Source organism: Mugil cephalus, chromosome 15 (genome assembly GCF_022458985.1).
Source record: "Mugil cephalus isolate CIBA_MC_2020 chromosome 15, CIBA_Mcephalus_1.1, whole genome shotgun sequence".
Taxonomy (NCBI): domain Eukaryota; kingdom Metazoa; phylum Chordata; class Actinopteri; order Mugiliformes; family Mugilidae; genus Mugil; species Mugil cephalus.
Genome location: NC_061784.1, coordinates 21,926,299 through 21,940,816, shown reverse-complemented (window position 1 = coordinate 21,940,816; position 14,518 = coordinate 21,926,299). Strand labels below are relative to the sequence as shown.

Sequence of the window (14,518 nt, the reverse complement as noted above, 5' to 3'; positions counted from 1 at the left end):
TAAGTTGCAACTCATGTTTATTCAGGAAACAAATCATACTTCCACACCACACCTTATTTTTGACCTGCCATCTCTGGGTTTTGATACAACAGTAAAAAAGAAACAACAACAAAAAAGAAAAAAACAGTAACAAAGGTCGGCAAACTAACATAAATACAACAAACCACCACTTGTGCCTGCCCCGGTCTGCCGAATGAAAACCTCCCTCCTTTCCCCCACAGTGGGGCGACGACAAAATAAAAGCTTCCCTTACTGCACTGCAATCCCCTGCCTTATCAGGAAACAGCAGAGACTTAAAAAAAAAAAAAAAAAAAAAAAAAACGAGCTCTAACCCCCACCCCCGCCACCACCTAACACAATCAGAACATTAGACTGAACCCAGCCAGGCTCAGTTATATTCAGGCTGATGTTGAATTAGTTGAATTAGTGGGTCAGGAATGAAAAAGAAAAGCAAGAAGTGAAGTGCTGTTATCTGAAAGCAGGTTTTTGTTACTTAATCGTTTCATCTATTCTTTTTCTTACTATTCTTACTATTTTTGCAGGTGCCCTCAGTTGCAAAGCGCTCCGCTGAATGTTATGGTTGAACTTTGTGGGACAGTTTTATTTCTTGTCGTGATCAGGTTCAGGTTCTTGTCGGGATGATCACAAGGTGACGAGAGCAGCCCGTAAGCTAGAAGCAAATGCAAAGGACGGTTTCTTTTTTTTTTTTGCAATGTTATTTTTATACAGCGGCGATGGAGTGCAGGAAATAAAAAAAATAAAAAAACAGACATAAAAGTTTTGGGGTTAAAATCCTTTCTAGCGTTTTTTTTTTTTTTTTTTTGTCTTATTCTTTGTTTCTTGACAGATTCTTTTCAGATGTGTCTACCTTTTTTTTTTCTTCTTCTTCTTTAAACATCAATAATGAGCATAACATATCATCATGGGAGCGGTATTCATCAAACCACCTCAGAGGAGGAGGGCGAAAGGATCCTGGATCACGTCGCCCATGTTAATGCGGCCCATGCAGCTCCACGTCCCACGGCTCTCCCGCTCTCTGATTTGATAAAACACCTCTTACTTGGTCCAGTGAACCCAAACAGGCTGCAACAACGTCATTCACAAAGCATTACATCTACCATATATATATATACAATGCCACCTAGAGTTAACCAATGGTACTGCATGATATTACATGGCTAATTTAGGATCTAGTGTTGCTGACTATGGAGAAAGCAGGCTACTGAAAAGTGGGGGGGTGACATTGAAAGTCAAACAGGATGAAAGAACCACAGCATCGTTCTGAGAAATGCAGTATCCGTTTTCCGTCTCTTCATTTGATTAAATGTGTGGAGGTTTACTGGTTTATTGTCCTGTTGTTAACATATTGTCCCTGTAGTGTAGGTAGGTAGTGTGGTGTGGTGTGGTGTAGTGTTTTCTGTTCTGAGTGTGTTCAATGTGCTTTGGTAAAAATTAAAACCACCTCAATTATCTAATTACCCAGGAAAAGGGATACTGTTCTCATCCGAGCATAGTAGCATTGTGACAGGTAAGGCATGAGGATTCAGTGTTTTGCTTTTTTTTTTTTTTCAACTTTTAACTAATCATGGTCCTCTGCATCTCCTCCTCCTCCTCCCTCCCCGGTGTCCCTCCCTCCCCTCTATCCCTCCCTCCCCTCCCTCCCACCCTCTGGCTGTTGCCGTTTTCTGGACGCGTGCCCCTTTTTCTCTTCCTGCTGTTTAACTGAGAGATGTGATGTTTGAGCGGCCACCAGGGGGCACAACGATACGCCGGCCGGCGGGCCTGATGGGGACCTCGTCTGGGGTGGGGGGGCCTGGAGAGAGACAAAAGGAGGAACGGATGAAGAGGGGTTTCGCGTACGGAGACCAAAGAACACATGAGGAAATTAAATTTTAGGGAAAAGAGCGTAAAAGAGAGAGAGGACTAACGGACGGCGGCGGATTGAGAGAAAAAGAAAAAACATAGAACATGATTTCACATGAAAGCAAACAGGATTTCCATGAGGATTTGCATAAGAATATGGACGCCTTAGCTCCACACTGCACATGCATATAACTAAATACAGAACTCTGTTTATCTTTGAATTGTTATATACTGACTGATAACAGGAAACTGTGTTAAATATTTATCAGAATAAACAGAATAAAAGTTCTTTTTTTGGATACTTTTTTTTGGTTTAATATCAACCTTGACAACAGCTGGGTTTACATGGAGTCAAATATTCTGATTCCAATCAGTTTAGAAGGCCAAACCGAATGAAAATGCTCCATATGAACACCTCGATCGGAATAAACATCGAGTTATTGGGTTTCACTGACCGATCTGAAGTCATGTAAACGGTGAATGTGAACGAAGTCAGGCTCCGTTCTGTCTGAGCGTGATCTGTCTGGACGTAAATGCGCAGTGACGTTTCCTCAACTGGAGAGCTTGTTTTTTAATAACTAGACTAAGAACTAGACATTATCTCACGCTTAGACGGCAGAAAAATAGAAATGTCAAACTGTTTACAAAGGTCTATCAGGATAGACTGAAGAGCGGAACAAATTCGGAACCGCTGGAAAACCTTGAAGACCGGCTACTATAAGGCTAACACAAACTTTACAAATCAAGCTGTTGCTGTTGCTTTAATACTCAAAGTGTAAAAAACAATAGAAACTATTGCTGATGAGACAGAGACCTGTCGAGATCGGTCGTGTGATGTTTTCTGTCACACGTCTGTAAAAAGGCCGCTTCAATTAAAAGCAGAGGTTTATGTAAACATCAGATCAGAATAAAATGAAACCTTCAATCTGAATGAGAAAAAAGTCTCCATGCAAACCTGGCTATTGTTACACCATAAGCTTCAGGTGTCATGTGCACACGTACAACACATGTGGAGGCTCAGCCGCAGTTAAAACGAATCAGGCGTCGCTGTGTTTTATTAAGAGAAGATGAATCCAAAGATACTTGGGGAAAAAAAGGTGTTGCTTGCTATATGAAATAATCCTCTGAACGTCTAACAGATCCCTGACTGCACGTACAGATAGGGCCGATTCTTTTCCTTTTTCCCTCTGCCAGCCTTTTCACACTCAACAAGTTTTAGCCGTCACAGCACACAAAGTGATCGTTGTCGCACACTGTTATTACTTCCCAGACGCTGCATGATTCTCGAGACGCGTTATTATCTGTGACATATGGTGCGTGTCACTGAGGCGACGGGGGGAACGCAGATTTCAGCAAGAACGTGCGCCAAAAGCTACGAGCGCTCTTCGTTAACAATAACAAACATTTGCACAAAAAGTGCTGGAGTTTGACATAAAAGGGTGATGTTTCCGAAGGATGAGCCAGGGTGTCGGCCGCGAACAAATCATCGGCGGGTGCATGAAACGGAAAGTGGGATGACGTCAGGCTGCGATGCGGCGTGGGCCCCGAAGCAAACAATCCTCCCAGACAAGTGGATAAACTCTGCAGGTGGGAGCCGTGGAAAAACTAAAATAGATAAGACACAGGCTCGTTCTGAGAGCGTGCACGGGAACGCACGCAAACACATAACTATTACGCAGCCTGGCAAACCGGCAGAAACCTAACTCCCCTCTTAATTCAACTTTGGAAATACTTTCCAGCGGAGGTCACTTTCTTTTTTCATCAGTGAGGTATTACACATCAGCTTGTAAAGGCAGGTTTCTCAACGCGGCCAAGGGGCTAATCCCAGCTGTGTCGACTGCTCTTTCAAAATGAGTTGTCACCTATTAATAATATCACACGTATGTACAAATACCGCTAATACTAACACAGCTGCGCGCTCGCCAGGTTAAAAAAGGTTGCTCTCGCTGATCTGAGGTTACACATGGACACGTTTAGTCTGTCAAAGGCAGAGGAGGGAATTAGCAACCGTAAAACAGTGGAAACACTGACTCTCCGGTTTGTGATTTTTACCCAGCGTATAAAGTGTCACAGTTTGGTAGCCTGACAAAAACTATTTCTCACATGCGTTTTCGGGGCCTGAGCTAATCCACCGCGGACCTGACATGTGGGCATAATCAGCCTGTCACTCGGCAGCGTGGCATAATGGAGCAGATGCTGAGCGCCGTTGTGATCTCTTACATTTGATCTTAACGGACCAGATGCCTGGACTGGGAATGTTTTAGCTGAGCTGAGCCAGAAGCCAAACTCGCGCATCCAGCCCGTCTTCGAATGAGCGCGACTGCGGGGGAAAAAACATCAGTTCCCACTGTGGATTCTCGCGTCAGGGAGGTTGCAGTTTGAAGTCGCTTCTCTCCTTAAAGTTATCGTGTTTGGGAGCTGCAGCGTTCTGCAAAGGTTATCAGTGAGAGGTGCATTTTTTAGGGATGACTCGTTAAGGGGAATGACTCATTAGGCCGAGTTAGAAACAACAAACTACTGTAATAAACTTTTGAGGAGGGGAAAATCTAAAGCATATACCCAACTATGTGACATTTACTCACGTTTTATTAATGAGATCGGTGTTGATGTTGCGCTGAACTACATCGATATGTGTTTATAGTTTCCTTCCCTCCTCATAATCCACATGAATTCAAATAGCAGCGCGACCTCTGACCTCTGGTAAACATCACTGAGAACGTCAACCGTACATTATTATCAGCAGCACGTTATTATACTGTTCTTTAATGACATTACGTTTTATTAGGTTTTCTTAATCAGGATGTCCTGATTTCAATAATAGCATTAGCATCTGAAACAACAGCTCAGACAAAACCACATCCGACAACACAGACTCTGAGGGGACAACAACAACCAGTGTTGTCTAGTGTTACCTAATTTTTATCTTATTATTCTATTCTGCTTTTTATCTTATTATTTATCTTTTACACAGTCCACTCTTTATTCTTGTTACCTCTCTGCCCTTATGCATGCTGTTACAAACTGCAATTCCCCCATTGTGGGACAAATAAAGGTTTCTATTCCATTCTATTCTATTCTATTCTTTAGAGAGTATCCATATAATACTGTAGCTTTAAAAGGATAACGAGGAGTTATCGCAAATATTCAGTTTATTGTTTTATTGTTTTCTATTGTTGGAACTGAAATAGTTACTGTCGGCCGTAACTACGACAAAACAACAACATCCACAAACTTTTCTGTGGCTGGATTCCATTTGTTTCTTCATAATGCAGCGATCCATTTACTAAGATAGAAATCTGTAAAAATATATTTCTGACTGCTTTTCAAATCTGTTGGTTCAGTCAATCGCAAAACACCTTTTTACAATTGAGATGCTATTAAAGCCTATGATTGAAACTAATGCTGCTAATCTCCATGTTCAACTGTCACTTTCTGCCACTTAGTGGCCGTTACCATGTAGACATCACTAGCTGTGATGTCACGTTCATACCCTCTATTCTAGGTAGGTGGATGGAAGAAGGGAACACTCCAAGCTGATACAGAAGAAGGAGAGTTTAAACTTCAGCACTAACCCCATCACTTGCCTGAAAACCCTTCACATGCAGCTCAGTCAGCTTAAAAAAAAAAGATGAATGATTAACTACAGCAACATCTAAACTGTAGCTTGATGTCGTTTTTCTGTGTAACGTGTTGGCGTGGCAACATTTCTTTGTAACTGGTGTTAATTAAATGAAAACAAGTCTGGAGGAAGTGTGGGGGGCAGGCTCCACTCTACGACCGTACTGATCAGTCTCTGGCTCCAAAATCCCAAGATGGCGCCGCCCGTTTCCCCAGGAAAATAGCATCAGTTCAGCCAATGCGAGGGAACAGGAACGCGTCGTCCATATTTATATACAGTCTGTGATGTATGGCTGTACGGTTTTCATCTGGGTTCATTTTAATTTCATGTCCAATCACACTAAAGTGAAAACACGCAAGTTAAACCGTGTTCATAAATCTAACTCAATGAAGTCTCAGTTAGACCACAATGAAACTAAGGACGCCAACTTAATGACATCCATAAACAGACAAATTATCGCATAAACACTGCGTCGATTCTTTCACAAAGAAACATGGGAGGCTGGAAACAAACGCATGACACACTGCGGACATGATAAATACGGATAATGAGAGATTATTAGGCTATGAGCTGGCTCACGGACATTCATACTTGATGTTCACACACAGTGTAAACAGAAAGGAAGTTCTGGAGAATAGACGGATGGATGGTTGCTCTAGTAAGAAGCTGGGCTCACCGCATACTGCAGGGTTACCTGCTAGACTAAATCCGGACTGGTGGTGCAGGTTTCTGACGGGCTGTTTGGTCGGAGAAGTGCGCGCAGACGCGGACGGGGTGCCGCCACGGGACATGGAGAATTCGGAGACGGGGCCGTCGTACATTCCCCTGGGCACTGCCCTCAGGACCGCCAGCTGCAACACAATCACACAAACAGAGACGGTGACTAACAAAGACCAAAAAAGAGGCATTTTATAACAGAACATGTAACCGAGTTCACACATGCTTAGCATTAAAGGAGTGTTTGTGTGAATTAGATATGCATTTTACAGTTGTTCCAGCTTTACACACACACATACTCTAACCCTTCTACAGATTACAGCAGAAGAAGAACAAATATGACATTTTGTACGCCCTCAAATCAAACTTTGTGCCGGTAGTAGTGATCGCGCCATTGTCTTTCTGTCTGTCGGTGGCGTGACTCAGTGGAATCTTGGAAGCGCCGTCAAGAGTTAAAACGAGACATCTGTGAATGAAGAAAGCATAACAGCGACTGCTACCAAGATAAACAACCCACTGTTACTACGGCTCCATTTTCTCATCGGCAGCCAGCTGCAAATTAAGAAATTGTTGGGCAATGAGATTTTCTGGGGCCACAAGAAAGATGGCAACAGAGCAAAGAGCAGGGGCTGCCCAAAGAGTGAGCCACTATAGACGTAATGCAATTCTTTTCCAAATTAAAAATTCTTTAATTAAATTAACTGCTAATCCTATTCACTATTTCATTCTTCCTTTTTTTTAATAAGTCTTTAAATTAGAATCATGGGAAATGCATTAATTGCTGCTACCAGACTGCATTTATAACGCTGTGAACTTTCCAAAAGTTGGACATACAAGCAGCATTCTGACGTGAATTAAATTAAATAGCATCATATCTGTGGCTCCACTGAATGCGGTGGGCCTCTGAAGACCAAATCCTTTTTTAAAAACCATGATGACAAACCCTGGACCATCATCAACGCGCGGACCCTCCAGGTTATCCGCAGAGCCAGCGTCCTGTGGCTGACCCTCGGGTGAAGTCAGACTTACTGTATCTCCTCCGCACCCGTGTTCATTAGCTCTATCCATCCTGCTTTTTTATTTTCTCTCCATCTGCGTACAACTATTTCAGCCCAAATTCCTATTCACTTAAAACCTGTTAACTCCAGCATTCCTCCTTTTCTTGAGCGTAATTAAAGCAGGAACGCTTTCTCCCGTTGTGTCTGGTTTAGGATTTATGGTATAAGTTGATTTTTCATAGTAATTAGTTTAGTTTAGTCACATTCAGAATGTGAATTCAGATACAAAAACTAACAATGAATAAGCTCGGCTTATTACCCCTCTATCAACCTCTGTCAGCTCCTACATGCTACATACAGAGCAGTAAAGTAAATAAAAGAAAACATACTTCTACATGTACCCACTGTGTCACTGTGGCACAAACATATACACTAACTCACATCCACACATAATGAGCATCCAACTTTTTTAAACATTTGGTTTGTATTGGACTCTTTAAACGTACACTATTTTTACCTTAACATCTATTTCTGGCCACCACAGCTGCCAGTATTTTACCGTAAAACACACAGATGTTTTATTTATTTTTAGGTCACACAGTACATTTCCCACAGATGCTGCGACCCAACAGTGTCATGAGCACTATGATGGCTTTTACATGAAACTAGTTCAAACTGTAGACTTTGACTTTATATTTTGGCAACTCTTCAGTTTCAGCCTAAACTGAGAATTTAACACTTCATCACGGTTGTAAAATACTAAACCATGGGTGGAACAAAACTGAATCTGGGTGGAGGGTCGTGGCCCAAAATGTTGCTGTACATTAAGTTAAATATGGGTGTTTATAGCATGCATGTGCAAAATAAACACTCTCACGAAATAATTTTGAAAAGTATATGACACTGGTTATTGTGTAATATAGAAGAGGATTAGGGGCACTAAATGGAGTGAATGATTTTAATCTTTTTTTAGTTCTGACTTTTTTTTGAGTCAGCTACACTAGTCAGTCCATAATGCTTCACATTTATGTTCAACTGACTGAACATCTATCTGGCTTCTTTAAATAGGAAAAATAATTGCAGCGCTCTGAAATATTTGAAGACAGAACTTGGATAATTACTAGACCTTGTGTCTTCAAATACAAAGACATTTAGTGCGATGAACAAAGTAACATGGGACAAAACATGTCCCCATTAATCATACAGATGTCGATCATACAACATAACAGATCTTTTATTTATTTATTTATTTGTCTGCTGCCACTGCCTAACAGCTCCATCTGCATCCTCTTATTCACTGCTGGTTTTACTTCACCGCACAGAATTTGAGCTGGTAGGAGCTCAACAGCGCCACCCTACCATCAATGTATCACAATGATATTCTCTGGTCAGGGGTGGAATTGCACCAATAAATAATCAATGAGAACAAGTGAGTGCTGACAGTGGGCAAGGTGCAAATTGGGGCAGCCAGGTACTAAACATTTGGAACAATTAAACATATGTTTACCTGCTTCCTGGCTTTAACGCGCTTGTAGGCAAAGTCAGGGAAGGGAGAGCAGGGGATGAAGCGGCCCACTCCAGAGGTGACGTGAAGGTTCCCGTCCTCCAGGACAATCTTCCCCTGGCAGATCACTACCAGTGGGGCTCCGCGCAGCTCCATGCCCTCGAAGACGTTGTACTCAGCAGCCTAAAGCACACACATGTATGAAAGTATTAGAGATGTTTATGTGAATGAACTTGTAGGAGGAGATCCTTAAGTTTTCCTCCAAGGACTCGTGAAATGAAAGAAGAGCTGATAGCAGCGGTGGTGAGTGTTTCAGGGCAGATGGAGAGACAAGGCGGCACACGTCTTTCTCTCCTTTTTTTTTTATCATTCACCGCCTCGTTTCTTACACTTGTCTGCTTGGCATGTACAAACAGCTGCCATCATCCAGCTGGCCCCCGATGCCTCTCGTAACACTTCTCACTTTTCTTCTTTCCCCTCGCCTCTTTCTTCACCCCCCAGCCTCTCATTCTTTTCTCATGCCTCTCTCCTCTTGTTTTCATCGGCCTCTTTCTTTTCTCACCCTCACCCATTCCTGCCCGATTCAAACAATCCCATTTCTTCCTCAGCCGCACTACTCACACTACTGTCTTCTATTTTTCCATCGCGTCTGCAATCTGTGATGGTCCCCTCCCCTCATTCCATTGTTGCTTACTTCCTCTGCACACGGCCCCGTTTTCTGCTGCCGTCCAAATTCAGGCCAGAACAGGACATAACTAAGAGTTACTGCATGCCAAACATGATGTCATGACTTAGCTCGGTGTGTGTCTGGTTTGCTGCCTGTTCTCGTGTTCTCGTGCATCCGAATATCCTTCGTACGCCTCCATGTATTTTTACGCTGACGACAAAAGGCAGCCCAGGCCAGATGCGGGGTAACTGATAACACACTCAGACAAAGCAGAGTCTGAGAGAAGCTGTTTACCCCAGCCTAGAGTGCGGGTAAACAGGGTCACCGTTGTGAGGTCTGGCATCAGGCTGTCCATTAAGGTAGATTTAGTGGGAGCTGCTGCACTCTTGTCCTCTGTTCTCTTCTGTTATTTTATCTGGAAGGACGACCGGCAGGAAATGAAAGGGTGACATCATTACGTAAGAACTCAGTGATCCTCGGTGGATGTACTCTACATTTACTGAAGGCATATTATTAGGCCAGTTTCCTTTCCTTTCCTCCATCCGGACACGGTGGAGTATATCTTCCCTCTCCGACTCTTCGACAACTGCTGCTGAGCCACTGAACACACTGTATGTTATGTTTACAGTCCCACGTGCACGTGACTCCTGTAAAAGCAGGAGTTGCTTTAAGCCCTGGTTTCCTGCGTGGACGCTTCCTGTGCCCCTGAGAGGCCTGTGTGGGATCCTCTCATGGCAGAATACATGCGTGATACTTGATCAGTTTGGGATGTAGTGGATTTGGAGGCCAGGTCGACACCTTGTGCTGTTCTTTGTGTTTTTGCATTTTATTGTGTGTTAGGCTGTGTCCTGCAGTCACTGCTATGGGGTGGGGGGGGTGCCCAGTCTGGTCTAGATGGATGTGACATGTCCAAGCAACGTCCACATGAATTAATGCCAGCAGAAGGTTGAATTGTCACAAGATGATCGATTTAATTTCTCATGTCAGTGATGATCATATTAAAGTGTTTTTATGTGTGTGTGTCTGTGTCAGGCTGCTGCCGTCAAGGAGAATCATCGCTATGGGGGTGGGGGTTCCTGGTCTGGTCTGGTCTAGGTGGGTGCTACATGTCTAAGTAACATCCACATGAATGAATGTCTAAAAGTTTTCTCAACAGAACATTGAAAGTCAAAAGATGGTTTAAATGTTATTTACTTCTCCTGTCAGTGGTCATAATGTTATGGCCGATTGTAGATAGACTAAAAAACACCCAAAAAGTACATAAAGTAGTTTTAAATTTCACTCCGCACTGGACGATTAGAAATAAAAAATAAAGTATTTCAGTGGATAATATCATTATCATTGACATCAACTCAAGAATTTCGAATTATGAAGTTAAATAATCTTCCCTATTTCCCCCTATTTTCTGCCCTGACTCTTATTTAATAAAGTTATTAAAGTTATCAGTCACATTGTTCTGACAGTTTTACAGGAAAATAAAACCCTAGCTGTTCATTCGTGGCCGGTTCCTTCAAACATACGAATCACCGCGTTGGAAGAAAATACTCAAATAGTAATAATAAAAAAAAAGTAATAAAAACGTAAAAATAATAAAGAAAAGCAAAGTGCTTTGGAAAGAACGGAGTAAATGGAGGTCGCAGATCCTGAATCAGATTGACGAGTCAGACGTTTCAATAGAAATCAAATAAATTATGTATTCTCCATTTAATAGAGGGAGTTTTTCCTCAATAAGCAAAGCGTACAGATGTCCACGATCTCTGGGGTTTTATGAAAGTATTTAAAAGAATAATATTTAGTGTAACGGGATCCTGTGCGATGGATAACATTCTTTAAACCCACATGTCCTATATTGCATGTACTTTGGATGATGTATTGTGCATGTACAAGTGAAAGTGATATAGTTGGAGGAAATACCGCTTGATTATACAGCACAGGGACACCCAGCTGATTAACTGCAGTTTGACTTGGTTAAAAAAAAAAAAAAAAAAAAGCATTTGGGAAATATCTGGATCACAGGCAAAATGTTTTTTGGATGTAGATAAAGAGGGATAAACCGGAAAAAAATAATCCGTATTACTTCATCATTGCTTAATGTTTTAGGGTTCAGCTTTACATTGAGAGGCGTTCGTGTGTCGAGCTCAGTGCAGGTCAAACTAGGAGTGAAGATCCACTGAGATTTCATTTCCGTTTGGAGGAACCGAGAGCTCTCTGGAAGCTGCTCAAAAATGTGCTCTCCTTCCCTCAGTCTTTCTTTTCTTTTTCTTATTTTTGTCTTTGTCTCTTGCACACACACACACACACACACACACACACACACACAGATGCAAACACTTATCTCATGTCACATATTCGTTTCCAGTCCCTTCATAAAAACCACACCCCTTCAAACAACATTTCGTTTGACTGAGAAGAATAAAGTGAGACGAGAGGACGTAGAAAAAGAGGAACCGCAGAGGAAAAGCCAGGAGCCGTGAGGTGAAATGAACACGGAGCAAATGCAAACTTTGCACGTACCGAGTTGTGTGTCTTGGCAGTGATGGTGCGAATGGAGTCTGTGTCCCAGATGACCAGGTCGGCATCAGAGCCCACGGCGATCCGGCCCTTACGCGGGTACAGGTTCAGGATCTTGGCTGCGTTAGTGCTGGTGACGGCCACGAACATGTTCTCATCCATCTTACCCGTAGTCTAAGAGAAAACCAGGGAGACACAGGGGATTACTACATATTCCTCAAAAAGAGGAAAATGGCGTCACTTTCAACCCCTTTAACTTATAGACAGTGTTGGAACAGTCACTTCAAAAACCCAATGCATTACTTATTACTGTCATTTCAAAGGAATTGGTTACATTATAAGACTTACATTACTTTTAGTCAATAGTCTCAATAGATCTTATTCCATCCAGTGTAGCTCAGGTGATGTTGGATGACTTAATGACTAAGCTAGGCTAACGCTAACAGCGGCTCAGTATAATGGAGTAGTTATGGCTCATGGCTCAACACATACTGTGATAGAGATACTGTGAATTCAGGTGTATTCGTAAAGAAATCAATATTACTAGAAGCTACTACTGTGTATTGTAACAGAACACCTAAAGAAAGCTGCCCCTAGCTACATGTTTCCTGAAATTACCTGCGCTATTTCACAAGGTACAGAGATCTTTTGGTTTCCCACACAAAGTGAACTTAACTATAATGTCCTTCGTATCTTTTTCTCTAATGAACTGAAAATAATGAGACTCTTCAGTCAGCTGTTCTCTAGCACCATGCTAGCACTCTGCTCCTTCGCTAATCTCGAATATGCATAAAAATAAACAACTTAATTACTTTAGTTAATGTCAGGTTTAAAATCCATTGTAATTCATGTTACTGACATTTTTACCAAGTAAAATATTACAATTATGTTTTTGTAATGCCTTATATTCACCCCAACACTGGATATAGACAGATATATTGAATGTTCAGTAGCTCTAGCTGGATTGGAGGCAGATTAAATTCTTCTTCGTGTAAAGGTGAATTTTTGACTTAGGCTCCCACTTGTTTGTCTCAAGCACGCACTTAAGTCTACACAATGCGCATGCAAGTGTGCAAGTACGCACATCCTACAAATGAAATGTTAATGTGTCAAGAAAAACAGGAAGTCGCTTGTTAGACCTCGTTGACACAGTGAAGATTAATGTAACTCTGCTTACAAGATAATTCATACTCCACATTTAAGGCGCCAGTGCTTTTGGACTTTTGTCTCCCCCTCTGGCAGCGACAGTAATGAGGCAAACAAAGATGATTGGCCCTTTTTGTTTGTCATCAATACTTTAATCCTAACTCTGAACGATGTGTCTTTAATTATTTGGAACATTTACGGAAGTTTTTCTTGGTTATTTTGGCACAATCCTAGACACTGGAGCATTCATTCTGTTGTTAGAACAAGTTTTTTGGCCAAAGTGGAGCCATTTGTCAGTCGGCAGGATCTCCAGAAGCCAATCCATGCATTTATTAGTTCACGACTGGACCTCTTACTGTAATGCACTTTACGTTGGCCTCAGCCAGACTTCAATTTCACGTCTTCAACTCGTGCAGAACGCTGCTGCCCAGAAGTGATCACATTACCCCTGTGCTGTCGTCGCTCCGCTGGCTTCCAGTTCGTTTCAGAATTGATTTTAAACTTGTGTTGTTTGTTTTTGATGCCATTAACGGACTTCACGGGTTTTAACTATCTGTGATCATGGCACGGCCCTGCGTTTTGTTAAAAGTCCCAAGGCTGAGACATAAACAGTGGGGTGGTCGTTCTTTTGCTGTTGTTGCTCAGAGATTGTGGAACAAACTGAACGCCGACATTGGCACCACTTCTGATCTCGGCCTACTTTTTTAGATTTTAGACTTTTTTCCGACTCTTGATTTTAATCGTATTTTATTCTTCTTATCTTTTCCGTTTTATGACTTTGGGTAAAGGGCTATACAATAAAATTTAATTGATTGATTGTTGGCTCCAGCAACTTCAGATGATGCACTATCCAACTTTTACTGTGTATGCACGTGTGTGTGGTCCTTTTTCCTTAATCCCACCACTCAGAAGGTCTAACATCAGAAGGAACAGACTAATCATTTTAGGAGACACCTTGGGTTCTTAACAGTCCAAAGGCTCAACAAGTTACAGCCACATACTGATGCAGTGCAATAAATTTGAAACAAAGCTCAGGCAAAGACAAATGATGAAAGGAATAAAAACCTAAAAAAAAAATTAAAAAAAATAGTGCTCACCACAGCTTTATCCCAGATGAGGGCCATCCTCTCCTCCACTCCGTTGACACCTTCCGGGATCTGAGTGAAGTCATCCTTGCCGATGGCCTTCTGAGCCACGCTGAAGGTACAGTGAGCGCTGCCAGTCACACTCAGGTCTCCGCTGAGAGAGGAAGAGACACAGAGATGGAATTAATTATGGCAGCACAAGGAAAGAGTCTGTGTGCGCAAAGAAAAGTCCTGCGCAAGAACGTGTGTTTATTTACTTTAGCAGGAGGAGCGAAACAAAACAGAACAAAGGCCGAAAGTAACTGAAATGTGCAGCGTGCCAGAGTTTGTTCTTCCAGTACAAACCATTACTAATGTTTCCTGTTTCCATAGAACGCTGTAAGTCACTTACCAGATGAAGCCCACTCG

At 42.2% G+C, this 14,518-nt stretch overlaps 1 protein-coding gene across 3 annotated transcripts in view; it reads right to left on the bottom strand.

Moving 5' to 3' along the window:
- The window catches only part of dpysl3 (dihydropyrimidinase like 3), a 44,493-nt gene continuing 29,975 nt past the window's right edge, over positions 1–14,518 (bottom strand). For 2 of the 3 annotated variants that reach the window (XM_047606810.1, XM_047606812.1), the window contains exons 10-14: positions 14,123–14,264; positions 11,883–12,053; positions 8,705–8,884; positions 6,159–6,333; positions 1–1,813 (exon numbers count right to left, since the gene is read on the bottom strand). In XM_047606810.1, the coding sequence (XP_047462766.1) occupies positions 1,719–1,813; positions 6,159–6,333; positions 8,705–8,884; positions 11,883–12,053; positions 14,123–14,264 (763 nt within the window). In that variant the 3' untranslated portion in view covers positions 1–1,718. The remainder of the gene's footprint in view (positions 1,814–6,158; positions 6,334–8,704; positions 8,885–11,882; positions 12,054–14,122; positions 14,265–14,518) is intronic. The other variant, XM_047606811.1, reaches the window with a different exon arrangement.